Source organism: Ostrea edulis, chromosome 9 (genome assembly GCF_947568905.1).
Source record: "Ostrea edulis chromosome 9, xbOstEdul1.1, whole genome shotgun sequence".
Taxonomy (NCBI): Eukaryota; Metazoa; Mollusca; class Bivalvia; order Ostreida; family Ostreidae; genus Ostrea; species Ostrea edulis.
The window spans coordinates 62,240,151-62,263,397 of NC_079172.1; the positions used below are offsets into that span (position 1 = coordinate 62,240,151).

Sequence of the window (23,247 nt, forward strand, 5' to 3'; positions counted from 1 at the left end):
TATTTTTTGGTTGACTTTTAGCTGGGCTCTGACACTATACGACTACGCAGAGTGTTTGAGCATTGCAACAAGCTATCAAATAGAATGTGCAGCATAAAATATCATTTCTAAAATGAATTTCTTACCCCAAATCATAAAATAAAGTCCGTAATAGCTCCAAGTGACTGAAATTTTTAACTCGTCTCTACTTTCATTTTAACACAGTCATTTTCATCGGTGCCACTAACTACCCACATTGACATCATTATTATCAATCGTCAAACACCTGTGATAATGTGATTTAGATAAAAATAGACATAATAAGACATTTGTATATTTATAAAGACTTGTTATTAGCTTAATTTATGTACTATAATGAATCAATATTGATAAATATTAATATTTGAGTCTCTAAATCGTTATGGGTCCTTCCATCTCTTTTGGGTAATTAGTCATAACTACCGTTCATGGTGGGGATTGTGATAGTACAGACGGTTTAAAAATGTTCAGTCACTTGGAGCTATTACGGACTTCATTTTATGAATTAGGGTAAGAAATTCATTTTAGAAATGATATTTTATGCTGCACATTCTATTTGATAGCTTGTTGCAATGCTCAAACACTCTGCGTAGTCGTATAGTGTCAGGGCCCGGCTAAAAGTCAACCAAAAAATAATAGGCATTTTTCCGAGTTCATTTCTGCATATCTTGGGAAGTATACGGAATTTCGGGATGAATTTTGGTAGTAATGTAGATTGATTATGTATGAATAAATTAAAATACAAAGTAGAATTTTATATCAATTAATTTATTGTTTTTACATCGGCTAACTTGGATACCCTATATTTAGAGTTCTATACCTTTACCCTTTATATAGTAAATTCGACCCCAAGCGATACAATTGCCTGTGATTGTGACCTAATATAATAATGAATAATAAAGGCCAGTTCTTCACATGTAAGAATTTAATGGGTATTTTGTAGATACAATTACTTCACCCGCAGCCTGGCTGGGTGGAAATGGACCCAGATGTTCTCGTGAAACAGGTCATTGACAGTATCAAAGAATCCATTCATGGTTTGTTTTTTCTTTTCACTGATTGGTTGGATTAGATGCTAATGTAATTATGTTTGTTTTTCTCTTTGTCACTGATTGGTTGGAGTAGACATGTTTGTTTTTCTCCTTGTCACTGATTGGTTGGAGTAGATATGTTTGTTTTTCTCCTTGTCACTGATTGGTTGGAGAAGGTATGTTTGTTTTTCTCCTTGTCACTGATTGGTTGGAGTAGATATGTTTGTTTTTCTCCTTGTCACTGATTGGTTGGAGTAGATATGTTTGTTTTTCTCCTTTTCACTGATTGGTTGGAGTAGATATGTTTATTTTTTTTCCCTTTCCACTGATTGGTTGGATTAGATGCTGATGTAACTACATTATGTATGATGCTTTCTTTAGTGACCAGTTCCACAACTAGATATATCATCTGCTATATCTGGTCCTGAAATTTAGATTTTCCTATATTTAGATTTTAAATTAGTTATTTCCAAGTTGAAAAAAAAATATAAAAAGAGAAAAAACATAACAAAATGAAAATTTATATTTTCTGAAACTGATTCCTAATTTGAATTATGATGTACATAGTTGTAAATTTTCTGGTCAATTTCCTTGAAAATTAATAAATTTAAAATTTGAACTTTTCAGGCAACATTGGAAGTGGTAGAACAAATTTCTTGCAACATTACTTTGTGTAATTGTCATTTGTGGCCGATGTCCTACACCTTCACTTTCTGAGGTCATGTGACCTTGATAAATAATCAGTTTGTGGTAAAACAAAATTAAGAGAAATGCACATATTGGTGCTGTCATTCATAGTATTTGTTTCATTCCACGAAAATCACTAAGATAATTTTGCAATATTCTTTAGATACAAGAAATTCATGCAAAGCTTCTGTTATTATGAAGCTAGAAATCAGAGTCAATATAAAGTGTGCACAAATAGAAACCGTTGGTAGTTCATGGTCAATAAATAGAAACTGTTGGTAATTCATGGTCAATAAATAGAAACTGTTGGTAAGTCATGGTCAATAAATAGAAACTGTTGGTACATGTAGTTCATGGTCAATAAATAGAAACTGTTGGTAGTTCATGGTCAATAAATAGAAACTGTTTTTAGTTCATGGTCAATGAATAGAAACTGTTGGTAGTTCATGGTCAATAAATAGAAACTGTTGGTAATTTAGGGTCAATAAATAGAAACTGTTGGTAATTCATGGTAAATAAATAGAAACTGTTGGTATTCATAGTCAATAAATAGAAACCGTTGGTAGTTCATGGTCAATAAATAGAAACTGTTGTTAGTTCATGGTCAGTAAAATTTATGTGTGCAGAGCTTATTTATTACTGGGGAGTCATTAGATCTTGTGGTGGCTCAATTTTTTTTGGAATTATTGGAGACCCCTATCTCATGAATTTCAAACTGCAATTTTCAATGTAAGAAACAAATCTGTACTATCTCAACAATCCACACAAATGTAATAATTCCCCAGAACATCTCAGATAGTAATCATTGGATTATATCCATTTTAGTACCCTTATAGTTTAAAGAAGTTTTGAGTGTGTATTCATCTATTAGAATTACTTTTGAACTGTCGAAACTAGAAACATCATACTTAGTGAACTGAAAGACCAAAGTCATAGTATTTTACTGATAAATGTCAAGGTTATTCATGAAGGCTAATGTCAGATATGCCAGATTTGGATGTATTCATTAAGGCTTAGGTCAGATTTGTTTGGTTTCAATGTATTTATTGAGACTAAAGTCAAATAATTGCCAGGTTTGGATGTGTCATCCTTGGGGAGCATAGAGGTTCACAAACACATCATGTTTTATGTTACACGCTTGTACTGCTGTAATCATGACAGAGATAAATGAAAACAGATTCACCATACAACGAATATCTGCATGTTTTCTTCCTATTGTTTTAGCTGCCGGGATAACTGTTCATGACGTTTCCTGTATGGGAATAACCACACAGAGAAATACATTCCTGACCTGGGATAAGTGAGTGTTTAATTATGTGTATTACTCAGTCAGTTACACCTTTATGTGTTACCATGACAGATCACATGCTATGCCTGTTTGTTACATGCTGTTACTCTGTAATATTTTGTTGCTTTGTTGTATTTTCACTTTGTTATATGTTAATTTATTGTACTTTCACTTTGTTGTATGTTACTTTGTTGTACTTTCACATTGTTGCTTGTTACTTTGTGGTGCTTTCACTTTGTTACATGCTGTTACAGTACTTTGATTTTGTTACATCTGTCTCATTATTTTACACCCATTTCATCTTTTGCAATGCCCATCTCATCCTTTGCCACGCCCATCTCATTCTCTGCCACGCCCATCTCATCTTTTGCCACACCCATCTCTTCTTTTGCCATGCCCATCTCATCCTTTGCCACGCCCATCTCATCTTTTGCCACGCCCATCTCATCTTTTGCCATGCCCATCTCATCCTCTGCCACACCCACCTCATCATTTGCAATGTTAGAAAAAGTTGAAATAATTATTGTAGTTGATGGATGGTGTTTCATGTTCATCATTTGATTACACCTACATATTTTCTACTGATTCAGAAATGCAATGTTTCCTTTTCTCCTCAGATTCTGTTGATTATTCTCACTTACAGATTGGCATCGGTATGAATTCTCTAACTTTTTAGGTCACCTGAGTCCCACAGGTGACCTATGGCAGTTGGTCTTTGTCCGTTAACAATTTTACATTTTTTTTTTTTCTTCAAAACTATTTAGTACAGAGGTGCAAACCCTAGGGCATGGCCAATATGGCCATATAGTAAAAATGTAAATCTTAAAAAATCTTCTCTGCTTTCATATATACTAGATGCAACCTTGCGCAAGCACAGAAAATCACAATTCTTGTAAATGCATGTTTGAATTTTTGTGCACATGAATTAGAGTGACTGTTTTTGATACTCAGAATGACTACACCCATGACTTTTGATTTGTAGGACAACTGGGAAACCATTTCATAACTTCATCACCTGGCAGGACTTACGATCAAGGGACATTGTCAAATGCTGGAACAGCTCATTCAGAATGAAAGTAAGCATGTCAAAAGCTGGAACAGCTTGTTCAGAATGAAAGTGAGCATGTCAATTGCTGTCTGACATGTTTCATACGAATTTGTTAGGCTGTTCTTGGCACACTGATTTTGACTATGGATAACTCCATTTACCTGATCAAGATATAGGGCTCACGATGAATGTGACCGGTCGACAGGGGATGCTTACTCCTCCTAGGCACCCGATCCCACCTCTGGTATGTCCAAGGGTTCATATTTGCCCAGCTCTCTATTTTGTATTGCTTATGGGAGTTATGAGATTGATCACTGTTCGTTATCTTCACCTGTCATATACTGTAGTGAACAGTGGCTGTTGTTCACACATACCTTTATAATAGATAAAACTGCCGACTCCTATGAAAAATTTCTTCTCCCTCTCTACCATTTTGAAACAAGTTCACAAAGAGCACTACAGATGATAAATAGCAGAATATCAGTGCTTAGACTGTTTGGGGAAAATGGGCAGTGGAGTATCATCATGATAAGGAAATGTACTTTGATGGAATGATCCATATATAGCTAAACTGAATGCTGCGGTTCATTGTCCCAGCCTAGTTCCTGGATGTTTCAACACTTTATTCTACATCTTAGTTCATCAAACTTTTTGTCTTGAAATCTTAGTGTTACAAGTATCAGACTTAGAGAAATATTTTGTGTCACAAATATAGGACCCCCATGGTAAAGAAGCCATTAAAGTTGACCTTCACAGTGAGAAGTTTGGATAATGTATCTTACATGTGAATGAAAATTATCATGCATCTAATATTCTATTGCTTTCTTTCTTGAATTCCTTATTTCCTTTCTTGAATTCCTTATTTTCTTTCTGTAATTCTTTATTTTATTTCTTGAATTCCTTATTTTCTTACCTGAATTCCTTATTTTCTTTCTTGAATTCCTTATTTTCTTTCTTGAATTCTTTATTTCATTTCTTGAATTCCTTATTTTCTTACTTGAATTCCTTATTTTCTTTCTTGAATTCCTTATTTTCTTACTTGAATTCCTTATTTTCAGGCTTTGAATAATGGTTCTTCAGTCCTACACATGCTGACCAGACAAAAAAGGTTCTTATCTGCAAGTGTGCTGAAATTTATGTCACAACAGGTATGGCTCTTTATGAGTTACAAGGTACATGTATGCACTGGTTTGCAATGTTCGTATATTCATTGTTATTTGGGCTGTTTCTCTTTCTTATTTTGAATTTTTAGGTCACATGAGTAAACTCAGGTGACCAATTTTTACTCAGGTGACATATTGCCATTGGTCATCATCAGTCGCCGTGCTTTGTCTGTTAACAATTTTACATTTTAACTCCTTGAAAACTACATTGCCAATCATTACCATTTTTGGTCAGAAGCATCTCTAGGATATTAGAGGAATTTAAAACGTGAAATTTATTACTTCCCACGAGCCTCATGAGCGAGGCAAAATCTGCCAAAAAAGCCAAATTTTCAAAAATCTTCTTCTCTATTCCCACACATATGGGAGAAAAACTAAATGCATGGTTATGATGTCCATGAAACCCTCTACTTAAATTGTGAAATTCGTGGCTCTTTGGGTAAGGAGTTAAGGCCCTAGGGTGGAGCCAATATGATCATATAGTGAACATGTATTAAATCTTAGAAATCTTCTTCTCTACTTCCATACATATTTGAGAAAAACTAAATGCATGTTATGATGGAAGTCCTTAGCTTTAAATGTGTAATTCGTGTCCCCTGGGTCAGAGGTTCAGGCCCTAAGGTGGGCCAATATGGCCATATATTGAAGATACATTAAGTCTTAGAAACCCTTCTTCTCTATACTGCCATTTATATATTTGAGGAAAACCAAATGTATGAATATGATGTCCATGAAGCTCTCTACCTAAATTGTGAAGTACATGGCTCTTGGATCAGGGGTTGAGGCCCTAGGCCCTAGGGCGAGGCCAATTTGGCCATTTATTGAAAATGTATTAGATCTTAGAAAATCTTCTCTACTGCCATATATATTTCAGAAAAACCAAATGCATGATCATGATGTTCATGAAGTTCTCTACCTGAATTGTAAAATTCATGACTCCTAGGTCAGAGGTTCAGGCCCTAGGGAGAGGCCAATATGGCCATATAGTGATAATGTATTAGATTTTGGAAAATCTTTTTCTTTATTCCCAAATATAAATTGAAAAAAAAAATCCATGTGGTACCTTTTCAATGGATGCGGCAGGACCTGGGAAACTATTGATTAATATATTTTTTTGGCATAAATTGTGAAATTCATTGATCAGGGTTAAACTATTGATTAATTTTTTTTGGCCTAAATAATTGTGAAATTCATTGATCAGGGTTTTTTTTTGGGGGGGTGTATTGTGGGGATATCAAATTGATTGAGTAGTTGCAAACTTCCATTTTTCCTTCTTTTGTAAATTGATAGAAGTTGTGTGCATATTTTGATATTTTGAAAGATCATAAACATGTGTACTAAGGACTCCATATTGAGACTTAAATGCAAACATGAGACTCCCTGTATGAGCTATGATACTCAAATGACCTTTTAGACCCATGGGCCTCTTCTGTAATAAAGATTTTGATTTGATGTTGCATGTATTCATGTGAAAATAGCCTAAATATGTACCACTAGAAACAGTTACTGCAGTGTGTCTTTCTGAAAATATGAAATACGTGATTTTTGATTACGATAGCCATCACAGATTGTGGCCATGTCTATTACTCTGTTATAACTGCAGATATTGTATATTTGATAATATTTGTATGCTTAAAAATTTGTTAAATTTCATTTTTATATGTAAATTGTGTTTCTTCATAAACTGACATATTCAGAGACATATTCGGAAGTTTTAGTTTTTCTCTGTTTCAGGTTACAATGAGGTTGATATGGGTTTTAGAAAATGTTGAAGAGGTAAGATTTCACATAAAGCTGTGTAAAATGTGAGAAAAGGTCAGGTTTAACTTAGACCTGTGTAAAATTTGTAAGAGGAATGATTTCACATAGACATGTGTAAAATGTGGAAGAGGAAATGTTTCATATAGAGCTGTGTAAATTGTCGAAGAGGGAAGGTTTCACATAGAGCTGTGTAAAAAGAAAAGATTTCACATAAATGGTTTGGAGAGTCACATAAACTAACAATGACTTAATGATATGAGGAACACCTGTTTAATGATCTGAGGAGCACCTGTTTAATGATCTGAGAAGCACCTGTTTAATGATCTGAGGAGCACCTGTTTAATGATCTGAGGTGCATTTTAATGATCTGAGGAGCACCTGTTCAATGATGTGAGGTGCATTTTAATGATCTGAGGAGCACCTGTTTAATGATCTGAGGAGCACCTGTTTAATGATCTGAGAAACACCTGATGTTTCATAAAGTGTGATAAGTCCAAAATAAGTTTTTGGAACTAGATGTTTAATTATTACAAGAAGGTACCAAGCTAGTAAAACCTTAAATAAAAGCATGTCTTTTCTTTTACCCACAAAACCATATTTTCTTTTGGATAAACAGTTTTATTCAACAAGTCTTTACATACATTAACATGGGTTCAGAAGTGGGCTGTACCTACTTGAGCAGAGTTGGAAACTGAATGAAATTTTGAATCAGTCAAAGGGCTGACTGGTCGATAGGGGATGCTTACTCCTCCTAGGCACCCCTAATCCCACCTCTGGTATATCCAGGGGTCAGTGTTTGCCCAACTCTTAATTTTGTATTCCTTATAGGAGTTATTAGATTGATCACTTGTTCATTATCTTCACCTTTTCACTTAGAAATTGCCAGCCCTCTTCAAAATCTACCGGTCCTGATTTTCAGTTTAGTTCCAAGTTCAGTTGTTTGGGTGGGCTGTAATTTCTAACCCAAACTTGAGTTCTTTGCAGTTTTATCTGGCATTAAATGTTTTCGTTAACTACATGTATAATTATACCCTTCGAAGAGTATAATGTTTTTGACCTGTCTGTCAGTCTGTCAGTCCCTTTTTTGTCAGCGCAACTCCTCTGAAACTGCTCAACAGAATTTTGTGAAACTTTGTAGTTAATAAGGACACACTGTGTAGATGTGCATATTCCCAGGAAATTATGATTCAATAATTTTTCTGGGAGTTATGCCCCTTTTGAACTTAGGATTTCGAGCCCGTCTGTCCTGTTCTTGTCAGCGGAACTCTTCTGAGACCGCTCAACAGAAATTCGTGAATCTTTGTAGTTGATAAGGACACACTGTAGATGTGCATATTCCCAGGAAATTCTGATTCAATAATTTTTCTGGGAGTTATGCCCCTTTTGAACTTAGAATTCCAAGCCCTTTTGTCAGTGCAACTTCTCTGAGACTGCTAAACAGAATTTCGTGAAACTATGTAGTAATAAGGACATACTGTAGATGTGCATATTCCCAGAAAATTCTGATTCAATAATTTTACTGGGAGTTATGCCCCTGTTGAACATAGAATTTTGAGTCCGTCTGTCCGGTTCTTGCAGTAATGCATAACATTACCATTCATTATGTGAGGCATTGTCAAGCAATGTTGGAGCGAGGGGTATGTGAGCTTGCTCACTTCTGCTTTCTTTCATTATGTGACGGGATGTAACTATGAATCAATTTCCTTGTTTTATGTTTTATTCTCTATAAGACACATTTTCTGTAGGTAAAAGCCAAGTTAGCTGTTCAGGAAGTTTGCCTGGGTTGTATAGAGACATGGTTGTTGTACAAACTGACCAGAGAAAAGCTGATAGCCACAGACTTTTCGTGTGCGAGTGGAACGGGGTTGTTTGATCCATACCAGGTACAATGTCATGACAGACATGTTTGTTACATCCTGTGATGTGATATTACAAGGTAGAGAATTTGATTACAGTGACCTTCAGAATAACCTTGACCTCATTTCAGGATGTTACAATTTGATTGTTTTTTAACAACCAAGGTGAATTTATACTTATATTGGTACTGTATGTTTTACTTGCAAAAGATTCTGAAGCCGATTTCTTTATTTTATTTCAATTGGCAAAAAGTTTTTGCATTTCAAAAATGGTTTGAAAAGTAGTAGAAATGAGATGTTGCAACATCTCCCCTCTTGTTATCAATGCTGGGTTGGGGCCATGATAGGGGTTTTTCAGTAATGATAAACAGAAACAGCAGAGCTAATGTAACATTAGAATTTTGTAAAAATCCACTACAAGTCATTACTTTAGCGAGATGCAAAATTATTCTCAGATTCCAAAATTTAAAAAATTATGGCAGGTACAATGAAAGGAGTTTAGAATTTTCAGAATTAATTGAATTATCCAGACATTGATATTCTAATTAATTGGAATGATGGAAATTGTATTGAAAACAAAAACCATTCTGTCTGCTGGAAGGCAGGTTCCTGTTTCCCGAGAACAATGGTCTCTAATGAACTGTTTTACTTTTCATGCTTTTGTGTCAGCCATGAAGGGTGTTTAAATATAACAGCGTGGAGTGTTGCATTTCATATCCTCATGTATTTATTTCTAATATGGACTTTCTACTTTCTTTTCTGTCAGAATTCCCAGCTGTTAAAATAGATTTAATATATTTATCCAGTAGTTCTGTATCTGTAATGGCATTGTTTACAACTGCATTGCATTCTTGAGGAAGTGGAAATCATTACAATTTTAGATATATTTAAGGCAAAAACATTTTAAATGTAAATACGTATGAATTGTAGCCGGATCATTTATCAGCTGCAATCTGTTTTCAGTTTTAGTGGAGTAACATTGTTTGATTATTTGTTTTCAGTTTGAATGGAGTACCATTGTTTGATTATTTGTTTTCAGTTTGAATGGAGTAACATTGTTTGATTATTTGTTTTCAGTTTGAATGGAGTACCATTGTTTGATTATTTGTTTTCAGTTTGAATGGAGTACCATTGTTTGATTATTTGTTTTCAGTTTGAATGGAGTACCATTGTTTGATTATTTGTTTTCAGTTTGAATGGAGTACCATTGTTTGATTATTTGTTTTCAGTTTGAATGGAGTACCATTGTTTGATTATTTGTTTTCAGTTTGAATGGAGTACCATTGTTTGATTATTTGTTTTCAGTTTGAATGGAGTACCATTGTTTGATTATTTGTTTTCAGTTTGAATGGAGTACCATTGTTTGATTATTTGTTTTCAGTTTGAATGGAGTAACATTGTTTGATTATTTGTTTTCAGTTTGAATGGAGTAACATTGTTTGATTATTTGTTTTCAGTTTGAATGGAGTAACATTGTTTGTAACTTGCTAAACATTCCCATGGATATTTTACCAGAGATCAGAGATACAAGGTATTTATTACAACTACAATTTCAGACATTAATAAGAGATCAGATCAGGTATTTATCATGGAACCAATCTTAATATCAACAAGCAATAATCCAAAGTAAAGAAGCCTGGTTTCATTTAAAATAGTGTACAATGTGCTGTATTTTAAAATAGTGTACAATATGTGCTGTAATTTAGAATAGTGTACAATGTGCTGTAATTTAGAATAGTGTACAAAATGCTGTAATTTAATTAAAAATAGTGTACAATGTGCTGTAATTTAGAATAGTGTACAATGTGCTGTAATTTAGAATAGTGTACAATGTGCTGTAATTTAATTAAAAATAGTGTACAATGTGCTGTAATTTAAAATAGTGTACATTGTGTTGTATTTTAATGCTTAACTAAAGTATTTCTAATGGTCAACCAAAATCTGAATGTCAGTTGTTGAGTTACAAGTGAGATACAACACACACAATTCTCTATTTAATATGTAAACAAGACTTGTGCCATGTTTTTGTTTACATATAGATCATTTAATAGAAAATAAGCATCTTTAAAAGAAAATGAGATGTGCCAAACACTTGAACTATTTAATTGTGTTCAGAATTAAAATCTGCTTTAAACAAAACTTTTACTAGTATATTTAACTTATGTAAACAAAAACATGGCACGAGCCTTGTTTACATTTATATCAAAGAATTGTGAGCTCTATATCTCCCATGTTCCTCGATCGACAACTAACATTGCTGACCATTAGAAATATCTTAGTTAAGCATTCTAAACATTAAAATTGGAAAATAAAATTTGAAAATTTTCAGCTCTAATCATGTCCATGCCCCAATAATCTGAATATTAATTTTTCGTTTACTTTAGATGAAATGATCAGTATCGATTATTAAGATTTCACTTACTTTTATTAGATTAATTAAGATTTTGTCTACTTGTAGTGGAGATTTTGGAAGCACAGATCCAGCAATATTTGGGGCAGCCATTCCAATAACGGCAGTTGTAAGTTCTTGTAATAATGAATGAGTAATACAAATATATATATCATTACTACAGTAACTTGATTGGAAGAATTGGATCACGTCGAGTTGACAGACACAGATCATCAGATCACACGAGACGCGTCTCGTCGAGTTTGATCTGATGATCCGCACCTGTCAACGAGACATGATCCAACTCTTCGAATCAAGTTACTGTAGTAATGATAAATATATTATATACCCCCTTATGTATTTTTAAAGCCACATTTATAAGATAATAAGTGTAAAAGACGTGGCCCTTGCCAAAACCAGACCTCCTTCGTCTACGACGAAATGACAGAGCCTTGGTCAGACAGATTTGCAGGGTAAAGCCAGAAGACATGGATAGTGTCAGATCAAGCGAGCTACGGGCACGACTTGAGATCGATGACCTCGACACTATCCTGCATGAGAAGAGGCTACGCTGGTTTGGGCACATTGCTAGATCCAGTGGGGCAATCAATAATGTCTTTAATATGAAAAAAGAGGGAGGACGACAACCAGGGAGACCAAAGATGACCTGGAAAGCACAGCTAGTAAAAGACCAGCGTAAGTGGGGACTTCGTGATGTCAACCGATTGGACAGAGATGCCTGGAAGTCAAATGTTAAGTCTGCCATGTGCCAGTTACCTGGAAGGGAGCCCACTGCTGTGGAAGATCACCTAATCCTGCACGTTAATCAAAATGCCGATGATGATGAATATAAATCATCAAAAACACAAACGTATAGTGAAATTATATTTTGTGTACACAGTTTTGTTTGTTACGCAGCGATATTTTCTACAAAAAAAACCATTGTGTTGATGCATTGTGACGTCATCAGTTTCAGAGGATACTGATACGTAATCAGAAAATTACAGTGGTGATCCGGAAAACCGGATCACACTCTGTGAAATCAACAGTATTAAAAAACCGAAACGTTGATGGGTATATAATAAATACATTTCCTCAGAATATATGTATATATGCAGATTTGAAATTTTTTTTCTTATGCTAAAAGCAACAGCTGTACTAAATGTCTAATTTTATGAAAAATTATACTAAATTGGCCTAAGCTATGAATGTGATGTACACACTGATTTTGACTTCCGAATACTCCATTTACCTGATCAAGTTAAAGGGCTCATGACAGGTGTGACTAGTCAACAGGGGATACTTACTCCTCCTAGACACCTGATCCCACCTCTGGTATATCCAGGGGTCACTGTTTGACTCTTAATTTTGTATTCTGTACAGGAGTTATGAGATTGATCACTGTTCGTTATCTTTAACTTTTGATTTACTCTTTCTTTGGGTAACACTATATTTTGATATTAAATTTGGAGTGATAATGGAGTCTGTCTGTCTTTTTCTCTGTAGGTGTCCGACCAAACTGGAGCATTGTTTGGGGAGTGCTGCTTTGAAGTCGGAGATATCAAGTGCACCATGGGAACAGGAACGTTCATCGATTTGAATTGTGGAGACACACCACATGCTTCTGTGGGAGGTAAAACATTGTTATATTTACTGTAACTTTTATAAGAGGTAAAACGTCGTTGTATTTATACCCCCCGAACAAAGTTCTGGGGGGTATATAGAAATCACTCTGTCTGTCTGTCTGTCCGTCTGTCTGCAGATTCGTGTCCGGGCCATAACTTCTTTGTTCTTTGACTTAGGCATACCATATTTGGCACACAGGTAGATCACCATGAGACAATGTGTTGAGTACCTTCTTGACCTCTATATGACCTTGACCCTTGACCTCAAGGTCAAAATTAAAGGTTTTTTACAATGGATTTGTGTCCGGGCCATAACTTCTTTGTTCTTTGACATAGGCATACCATATTTGACACATGAGTGTATCACCATGAGACGATGTGTCATGTACCTTCATGACCTCCATATGACCTTGAACTTTGACCTCAAGGTCAGAATTGATTATAGGGTTTTGACATACCATAAGACATGGGTGTATCACCATGAGACTATGTGTCATGTACATTCATGACCTCTTTATGACCTTGACCTTTGATCTCAAGGTCAAAATTATAGGTTTATACCATGGATTTGTGTTCGGACTATATCTTCCATTTTCTTCTACAAAGGCATACCATATTTTTACACTCAGGAAAGAGGTAATTTATACCTATTAACAACATCCTTTGGGAGATTGGGGTAAGCAGGTGGGGGGGGGGGGGGGGGGGGGGGGGGAGGGTATTCTTAGTGAGCATTGCTTACAGTAAATCTTGTTACGTGTAACTTTTATGAGATAAAACGTCATTATATTTACGTGTAACTTTTATAAGAGATAAAATGTCGTTATATTTACATGTAACTTTTATTAGAGGTAAAATGTCATTATATTGTGTGTAAATTCTGTAGGGGATTTGGCATTATATTTATACCAATCTGTCTGTTCTGAATAAAAAACAATAACACCCTTTAAAGAATGAAATAGGTAATTTATTACATGTACAATAAACGACAGTAAAGGGAACACAAACTATGATTCAAATATAAGTAAAAGTTACCTACATGTACAAGTAAAATGTACAGACAACTTATAATGACAAATTGCAATAATTTGCACCTGAGAACAATAAATGTGTCAACTGACATATGACTAGTGAAAAATCATGGCATATTTGGTGAATAAAAAATAGACCAAAACATTTGTACAACTTGGAAAAAATCAGAAAAGGGGGTGTTAAAACGCAGTGTTAACAAGTCAGGCAATATTTAATAAATTAATAATGTTTCTTGAGAAGAAAGAATTTTGGATAAATATAATTAAATAAATTATTTTAAAAGGAAGAATTTAGATAAATATAAATGTTTCTTAAAGAAAAGACCTTAGATAAACACAAGTAATGTTTCTTAAAAAGAAAGAATTTAGGTAAATATATATAAGTAATTATTTTTAAAAAGAAAAGACTGAAAAGTGGTGACAGAAACACTGTGAGATATGTGTGTTGTGGTGACAGAGAGATTGTGAGATATGTGTGTTGTGGTGACAAAGAGACTGTGAGATATGTGTGTTGTGGTGACAGAGAGATTGTGAGATATGTGTGTTGTGGTGACAGAGAGACTGAGATATGTATGTTGTGGTGACAGAGAGATTGTGAGATATGTGTGTTGTGGTGACAGAGAGATTGTGAGATATGTATGTTGTGGTGACAGAGATTGTGAGATATGTGTGTTGTGGTGACAGAGAGATTGTGAGATATGTGTGTTTTGGTGACAGAGAGATTGTGAGATATGTGTGTTGTGGTGACAGAGAGATTGTGAGATATGTGTGTTGTGAGATTGTGAGATATGTGTGTTGTGGTGACAGAGATATTGTGAGATATGTGTGTTTTGGTGACAGAGAGATTGTGAGATATGTGTGTTTTGGTGACAGAGAGATTGCGAGATATGTGTGTTGTGGTGACAGAGAGATTGTGAGATATGTGTGTTGTGGTGACAGAGAGACTGAGATATGTATGTTGTGGTGACAGAGAGATTGTGAGATATGTGTGTTGTGGTGACAGAGAGATTGTGAGATATGTATGTTGTGGTGACAGAGAGATTGTGAGATATGTGTGTTGTGGTGACAGAGAGATTGTGAGATATGTGTGTTTTGGTGACAGAGAGATTGTGAGATATGTGTGTTGTGGTGACAGAGAGATTGTGAGATATGTGTGTTGTGGTGACAGAGAGATTGTGAGATATGCGTGTTGTGGTGACAGAGAGACTATGAGATATGCGTGTTGTGGTGACAGAGAGACTGAGATATGTGTGTTGTGATGACAGAGAGACTGTGAGATATGTGTGTTGTGGTGACAGAGAGACTGTGAGATATGTGTGTTGTGGTGACAGAGAGACTGTGAGATGTGTGTGTTGTGGTGACAGAGAGACTGTGAGATATGTATGTTGTGGTGACAGAGAGACTGTGAGATATGTGTGTTGTGGTGACAGAGAGATTGTGAGATATGCGTGTTGTGGTGACAGAAACACTGTGAGATATGCGTGTTGTGGTGACAGAGAGATTGTGAGATATGCATGTTGTGGTGACAGAGAGACTGTGAGATATGCGTGTTGTGGTGACAGAGAGACTGTGAGATATGTGTGTTGTGGTGACAGAGAGACTGTGAGATGTGTGTGTTCTGGTGACAGAGACTGTGAGATATGTATGTTGTGGTGACAGAGAGACTGTGAGATATGTGTGGTGTGGTGACAGAGGCGGTACAGACCCTGAAACGTGCTACTACACCTTAAAAACGAACCGAACCGTTCTGTGCAAGAAACGAACCGTACCGTTCAAGAAACGTACCGTACCGTGCAAAAAACGAACCGTACCATTCAAGAAGCGTACCGTACCGTGCAAGAAACGAACCGTACCGTTCAAGAAACGAACCGTACCGTTCAGAAAGCGTGCAGGATAATATTATGCAAACCCCGCCCCCAAAAGCCCGAAAGCGTACCGTACCGTGCAGAAAGCGTGCAATTTATGTCACGTGACCCACTTTTTCAGCCACAGTATATTATTTTCACAATGGCGCCCGATGGGAAAGGAGGTCGTAGACTATCGCTGGCTATTCGAAACATTATCCTCAAACATCATGAAGCTGGGTTATCAACTGTGAAAATCACCGAGATGCTTAAAACATCTTTGATATTCTTTTTTTTTTTAAATTACTTTCCGTAAATGTCACATTGTTTCAGTGCATATATGTGTATGTATGTTATCAACAAGTACCCAAGTTTTGACTGAATTATGCATAAAAATTCGTTTTATACTGTGAACTGTTAACAGAAATAGACGTCAGATCACTGCACGGATTTTGCATGCATGCTTCTGCAGCCAGTCCTGTGTACTGTGGATGTATATTTCACTTGCAGACTTTTAAAGAGTGAACCAAGGGGCATTTCGTTGTTCTAATGGAATTTCTGTTTCAATCAATTCTTTTAAATTCAAGGGTGAAGTTAACTACAATACTGTAATAGTACTTACAAGTAGCCTATTTAATTTCTTCATATAATCAGGGACGTCGACGTCCCTGATAATGCTACTACACGTATGGCACAGGGCTTGCCGTAAGAAGATGAAATTGATATTTGTAGCGTTAATGTATTCAATATGTACTTTCCTACGTACAGTGTCTGAATCATATGAGAAATTTCTAGACCGATTAGAAAAATTGTCACGTTCTACACTGTAATATTTTCATTACTTTATTAGCAATAATTTTGACATATCTTTTTCTCTTCTACATTGATAACGACCCATATAGATAGATGTAGATTGGCGGATTTATTATATACACTAATAAACAATTTTTAATTACATCGACAGAGAAATAAATAGATACATACATGTGTAAAAGAATGTAAACAAGTTAAATTGATGCAAAGCATCAAATCGGCCGCAAAAAATTATTCATTTCAGCATTTTCAAGTATTTCAACAATATATAGAAAAGGTATATGAAACATTTTTATTGCAAACTACACACTTGCCTTACTTTTCTGTTAATTTTTTTAAATTCAATTTTCAGTGATCAAAAATAAAGTCAGGGAAATGAAAATCGGACTTTGCGTGATAAAGGATAGGAATATATATTATATGTATTATCATCATTTTATTTGATTCAAAGACAAATGCAACAGATATCTAACATTATTAATTATGAATGACTGAATGCTGACAAAAAAGGACGTACAAACTTCACGTGCAGATATCCTGGATCTTTCATAATGCCGATGATAAATCACAATAAATGTGAAGTGCAGAAAATAATCATTGTGTCATTTGCGACTTTAGTGTATTCAAAACAAAACTCACTTCTTCTTAAAAACTTTTCCAATTTAGGCACTGTAATTTATATCCGGAAACTTAATACGCTTTGTTTTTACACTTACGCACGCCCATGTCGGGGAGCAGTTCATGTAACAACTTTTTATAAAATCGTAAATTAATAAATGTCTGATGAGAAATGAAAAACAAATTGAAACATAATAACAACCATTAAGACTTAGACTTAAGCAAATTCTAAAAACTTTTATTCATAACTTTTATGTACGTTATCAATATGGTATGGAATTATTCCATCGAAGCAATCAAAAATAACGTCTCATTTCCCCATGTGCACATTCTAACACAACCACAAATTTTGCAGCCGATAATCAAAGAGCCGAATAAGACCGATCGAGTGAAAACAAACTATCGAAACGTACAATTTATACGAAGTCAAAGCGTTCAGGCCACGCCCACCTCATTAATAAAACGTGCAAACCGTTCACAAAGCGTGCAGCTATTTTTAGCAAACCGTACCGTGCAAGAAGCGAACCGTACCGTTCAAGAAGCGTACCGTACCGTGCAAGAAACGAACCGTACCGTTCAAGAAACGAACCGTACCGTTCAGAAAACGAACCGTACCGTTCATAAAGCGTACCGAACCGTACCGTGCAACTGGTGTAGTAGCACGTTTCAGGGTCTGTAAGACTACAGAGATAGTCACACTTAGCATTGATGAATGTATCATGTCTTTCAGGTCTCTACCCGATAGTAGGCTGGAAGATTGGGAATGAGAAAACGTTTGTGGCAGAGGGGAGTATAACAGATACAGGGTCAATCATGGAATGGGCCAAATCACTAGGTAAGGGGAAGCGAATCAGAGAGATCATTGACACAGAGGGAGGTAAGGGGAAGGGAAGGAGAGAGATCATTGACACAGAGGGAGGTAAGGGGAAGAGGAGGAGAGAGATTATTGAGTCAGACACAGAGGGAGGTAAGGGGAAGGGAAGGAGAGGGATCATTGACACAGAGGGAGGTAAGGGGAAGGAGAGAGATCATTGACACAGAGGGAGGTAAGGGGAAGGGAAGGAGAGAGATTATTGACACAGAGGGAGGTAAGGGGAAGGGAAGGAGAGAGATCATTGACACAGAGGGAGGTAAGGGGAACGAGAGAGATCATTTCAACAGGAAAACTAAAGACAGAATTATTATAACCATGGAGGGACTTTCCACTGAACTCAGCCAAGTATATCTCAAACATCAATCTTATGTAATAAGATCTTATGTAATAAGTTACAGGTCTTATTGTAATAAGTTACAGGTTGTCACATTGTAATAAGTTACAGGTTGTCACATCGTAATATGTTACAGGTTGTCACATCGTAATATGTTACAGGTCACATTGTAATAAGTTACAGGTTATTGCATTGTAATAAGTTACAGTTTAAAAAATGTTCAGACTTCAGGAGAAAAATTTCATATTTAATCAATTTTAAGTCATGAAAGTATTTGTATACTCATTTTCATTTTTACAGGTTTTGTTGATGACATAGGTGATACAGCCAAGATAGCACAAAGTGTTCCAGGTAGGTTACAGGTCGTCACATTGTAATGTTACAGGTCGTCACATTGTAATGTTACAGGTCGTCACATTGTAATAAGTTACAGGTTGTCACATTGTAATAAGTTACATGTCACATTGTAATAAGTTACAGGTCGTCTTATTGTAATAAGTTACAGGTCACATTGTAATAAGTTACAGGTCGTCACATTGTAATAAGTTACAGGTTGTCACATTGTAATAAGTTACAGGTCATCACATTGTAATAAGTTACAGGACATCACATTGGAATAAGTTACAGGTCATCACATTGTAATAAGTGACAGGTCACATTGTTTTAAGTTACCGGGGACATTGTAATAAGCTACAGGTCGTCACATTGTGATAAGTTCATTACTTTATAATTTTAACAGAATCTCCCTACTTTTTATTGATCTTTTGATCATTTTATGTTTAAAATAAAATCCATATTTTTATATTAATGCTCTTAATGTCAATATTTTCAAGCTTTAATTACAAACTACTTCTTTCGTGTTATTTGCCCACGTGATAATTGCGGAGTCACCATATACAAATCTGTCTATTGTACTGCATCACATGGGAGAGGTCTATACGTAGATGGTGTAATGAGGCCTCAATGGGGAGTTTGCATACACCTTATGCAGAGCAGAGGATGCCTATAGTTTCTCAAGGTCAAAGGTTGTAGTATCACTTAGTAGAAAAACCTTGTTTTTGTTTTCCAGATTTTTTTCCATTATGAATGCAGATATTGCCCTGAAATTTTGTCAGAAACTCCCTTTCAGAAAAATACATAATCAGTTCACATTTCAACTTGATTGGTGCACCTTGATCTACTTTAGAGTTAAGAGTTTTCTGGATTTTTTCTCATCATGGATACAGATATTGCAATGATTGTCTAATGGGCGTATGACCCCATGGGGATCCAGGTTAGAATAGGTCCTCGGTACCCCCTTTTTGTCATAAGAGGCGACTAAATGGGCATTCCTTTGGATGAGACAAAAAAAAACCCGAGGTCCTGTGTCCGAGCAGGTGTGACACGTAAAGATCCCTCCCTGCTCAAAGGCCATAAGTGCTGAGCATAGGCCTAAAGTTTGCAGCCCTTCACCGGCTATGGTGACATCTCCATATGAGTGAAATTTTCTCTAGAGGGACGTAAAACAATATTTAATCAATCTAATGGGCATATGTTGTACTGTTTGCAGTACTCTTGTTTCTGATGGTGGTGTGCGAAATCTGATGAGTCGGCAGGCGGCAGTACTCAATTTACCGCTTTCCTGGAATCTGACTGAAATCACCATTCTCTACCCCTCTGTCTACAGGAATCTTGTAAAAGTTTGCATCATTTATGTATTGCCCTAAATATTACTCATTTTGAGTATGAAATGCTTCTGGTGCAATCAATCCTGTTAATTGTTTAAAATCGCTGTTTTCTGACCCTGACTTTACAACTACTTTGTAATACATGTATGAATGTAGGACATTCACGTGGTGGAAATTTGATGTAAACAAAAGAGGCTCTAAATATATGATAAAACTTGGAAAAGAAAAGACAGATGGCTAAATGGTGCAAACTTTGAAAAGAGCCTAATTTATCACTTGTTGGCAGAACTTTAAAGGGAATTAAAGCGAAAATGATTGTTATATAATGTGATTAAATTTCCACATGGTTCCAAGCGTTGACAGAGGTATAAGTGAAGCTTCCGTAATGCGTCCTGTGGTGAGATAATGTGAAATAAAAATTATTCAAAGTCGACCTTCGAACAGTTGATGGCAAGTAGTATTATGAGCAGGGTTCAGAAGTCCTTTGTAAATAATTAAAGTGTAGATATGAATATTATATTAATGTGTTGTTTCGTAATGCATCTAAAGGTAGACGTATGTTTATTTGTAGATAGTGATGGTGTGTATTTCGTCGGGGCATTCAGCGGCTTACAGGTAGGAAGTGTTTTAAACAATTGCACATAATCTCGTATGGGAATTTTGAGATATACACTGTACAGACCAGCAATAGATATTATATATATTTCTGTATAATTATGCATGATTACTATTGATTGCTTTTATTTCCGAGTACTTATTTTTGTGTGGATACAATGATGTATTTATTCACGAGACGTAGATTTGTAACTTGCAAATCATTATTTATAATTCTTCTATGTTTCAAAGTTTATTTGTGAGAAATAAATTTTGGTTACATGTAAAATGCAAAAAATAATCAAAACGAAACCTGTATCCACCCCCACCACCATTTTGTTTTAGTAGGCTTTATTTCACATTTTCCAGGTACCCCTAAATTTCTGAGAATGTTCTCATGAATAAAATGTGATATACATATACAGCACTATAGGTAATTTAACTTCAAAATATAATTATAGTGGGCAATAAACAAAATACAGATTTTATAAGCAGTTTATGTGGATCTTTAAAAACCTTTCATAAGTAGACATAAAAATACTATACATATATCATTCTGTGTGTTATGTATGTGTAGTGGTCATCCTTGTTCGATCGCCAGTGGCTAGATAGCTCAGTTGGTAGAACACCTTACTAGAAATTCAATTGAGGGGGGGGGGGGGCTGGTTTCGAATGCTGGTCTGGTCCATTGCATTTTCTCCCTGTTACATTTGATGCTGTTGACCCCCCCCCCCCCCTAGACTTGCAGGTGAAAGTCCTACCAGGGGCAAAAAAAAAAAAAAAATCTGGGTTGTGTCTTCAAGGATGAAGACAAATTAAGGAGGGAGGAATGTAGTGGTCAGCTGGATTTGATCACTGGTAGCCAGATGGCTCAGTTGGTAAAGCACCTGACTAGAGATTCAGGCTGCCTGGGTTTGGGTTCCAGTCTGGTCCATTGCATTTTCTTCCTTCCGGTTACATTTGGTGAAATTAAGTCCTGCCAGAGGCAAAAAAAAAAAATAATAAATCTGGGTTATGTCTTCGAGGGCTAAGACATTTAAGGAGGAAGGAGTGCACTGTAGCGGTCAGCCAGGTACGGTTGTTGGTGACCAGTCGGCTCAGTTGGTAGATCACCTGACAGAGTTTCAGGGGGCCCGGGTTCAAATCCTGCTCTGATCTGTTGCATTTTATCCCTGTTACATTTAAGGCATGAGGACATTTAAGGAGGGGGAATGTAGCAATCAGACAGGTTCAATCACCAGTGGCCAGATAGCTCAGTTGGTAGAGCACCTGACTGGAAATTCTGAGGGCCCGGGTTCAAATGCCGGTCTGATCCGTTGCATTCCTGTTACATACGGATGACTAGTACCTTATACATGCATACAATCATGTACATAGAAATACATTTAGGAGGTGACACTGTCGTTGTCATTTTTCGTATCTTACTGTTGCTTTTTCAGGCTCCTATTAATGATGATAAAGCTGTAACTACCTTGATAGGCCTCAAACCCACCACAACGAAGGGCCACATAGTACGGGCGCTCTTAGAAAATTTAGCCTTCAGGGTCAAAATACTCTATGAAACCATTTTGTCTGAGACGAAGATTCCTCTGTCCCACATCAGGTAGATTATTTTAGAATTCAGTCAGATAGTGTTTCAATTTTAGAAATCTCAGTGTTGCTTTTTGTACACTCTGGGAATATTTGCCCCTCAGAATAGTAGACTCCCAGATTTGTGGTAGAAATAGCTGTATAATGACCTACGACATTTTATTTAAGGCTTTCTGACATGGTTTTTTTTCTAATTAAACTTAATATGTCCATGTCATCAAGCTGGACTTTGCTTACACAGTGATTTATTTAGACATGCAGACAGCGCATATTAAACGTATCACTCATGAATATTCAGTATATGATTATCTTATAAAACCTATGAAACATCATTCATGAATATTCAGTATATGATTATCTTATAAAACCTATGAAACATCACTCATGAATATTCAGTAAAAGATTATCTTATAAAATCTATGAAACATCACTCATGAATATTCAGTATATGATTATCTTATATAACAACATTTCCAATATATATTTACATATATTCATCAGATCTCTACTATAAAGGTATCATTACCTTTTTTGTAAGAACAGAACACATATATTCACCTAAATATACCTCTAAAAGGTTATTCATGTTCAACCATTTTTTCATATTAACAAAATTATTGCACTAGAATGAATTGCGTGACATCTCTATTCCAGGGCAGATGGGGGAGTGTGCAATAATGACTTTCTCATGCAGCTTATAGCTGATTTCACCAATCAGACAATTGATCGGGCCAAGCAACGGGCCAATATGACGAGTCTCGGGGCAGCATTCTTAGCTGGGCTAGCCAAAGGTAGGCCTTAATGAGTGTATAATAGTTGCATGGCTACCTCCTCAATAGCAATATAAAGGTCATGTAAATGTTCAGGTTAGTTTGTAGAATGGTTTATTCATGTAGGTTGTAATTTTCAGGCTAGTTTGTACAAACGGTGTAATTTTCACAATGTCAGTCAATGGTATAATTTTCAAATTGTCAGTATTCATGTAGATAAGAACGAGGGAAATCATGGAAACCAGTGAA

General features: G+C 35.8%; 1 protein-coding gene across 2 annotated transcripts in view; it reads left to right on the forward strand.

The window, feature by feature from the left end:
- Nucleotides 1-23,247, forward strand: part of LOC125657558 (putative glycerol kinase 5) — a 35,679-nt gene that overhangs the window by 6,736 nt on the left and 5,696 nt on the right. The window contains exons 1-15 of one of the 2 annotated variants that reach the window (XM_056149839.1): nucleotides 428-528; nucleotides 962-1,055; nucleotides 2,961-3,036; nucleotides 4,007-4,100; nucleotides 5,131-5,220; nucleotides 6,970-7,011; nucleotides 8,742-8,879; nucleotides 10,310-10,383; nucleotides 11,311-11,371; nucleotides 12,748-12,874; nucleotides 17,900-18,004; nucleotides 18,678-18,728; nucleotides 20,616-20,659; nucleotides 22,078-22,241; nucleotides 22,883-23,019. In XM_056149839.1, coding sequence (XP_056005814.1) covers nucleotides 998-1,055; nucleotides 2,961-3,036; nucleotides 4,007-4,100; nucleotides 5,131-5,220; nucleotides 6,970-7,011; nucleotides 8,742-8,879; nucleotides 10,310-10,383; nucleotides 11,311-11,371; nucleotides 12,748-12,874; nucleotides 17,900-18,004; nucleotides 18,678-18,728; nucleotides 20,616-20,659; nucleotides 22,078-22,241; nucleotides 22,883-23,019 — 1,261 coding nt within the window. In that variant the 5' untranslated portion in view covers nucleotides 428-528; nucleotides 962-997. Of the gene's footprint in view, nucleotides 1-427; nucleotides 529-961; nucleotides 1,056-2,960; nucleotides 3,037-4,006; nucleotides 4,101-5,130; nucleotides 5,221-6,969; nucleotides 7,012-8,741; nucleotides 8,880-10,309; nucleotides 10,384-11,310; nucleotides 11,372-12,747; nucleotides 12,875-17,899; nucleotides 18,005-18,677; nucleotides 18,729-20,615; nucleotides 20,660-22,077; nucleotides 22,242-22,882; nucleotides 23,020-23,247 lie in introns of those variants that run through there. The other variant, XM_056149838.1, reaches the window with a different exon arrangement.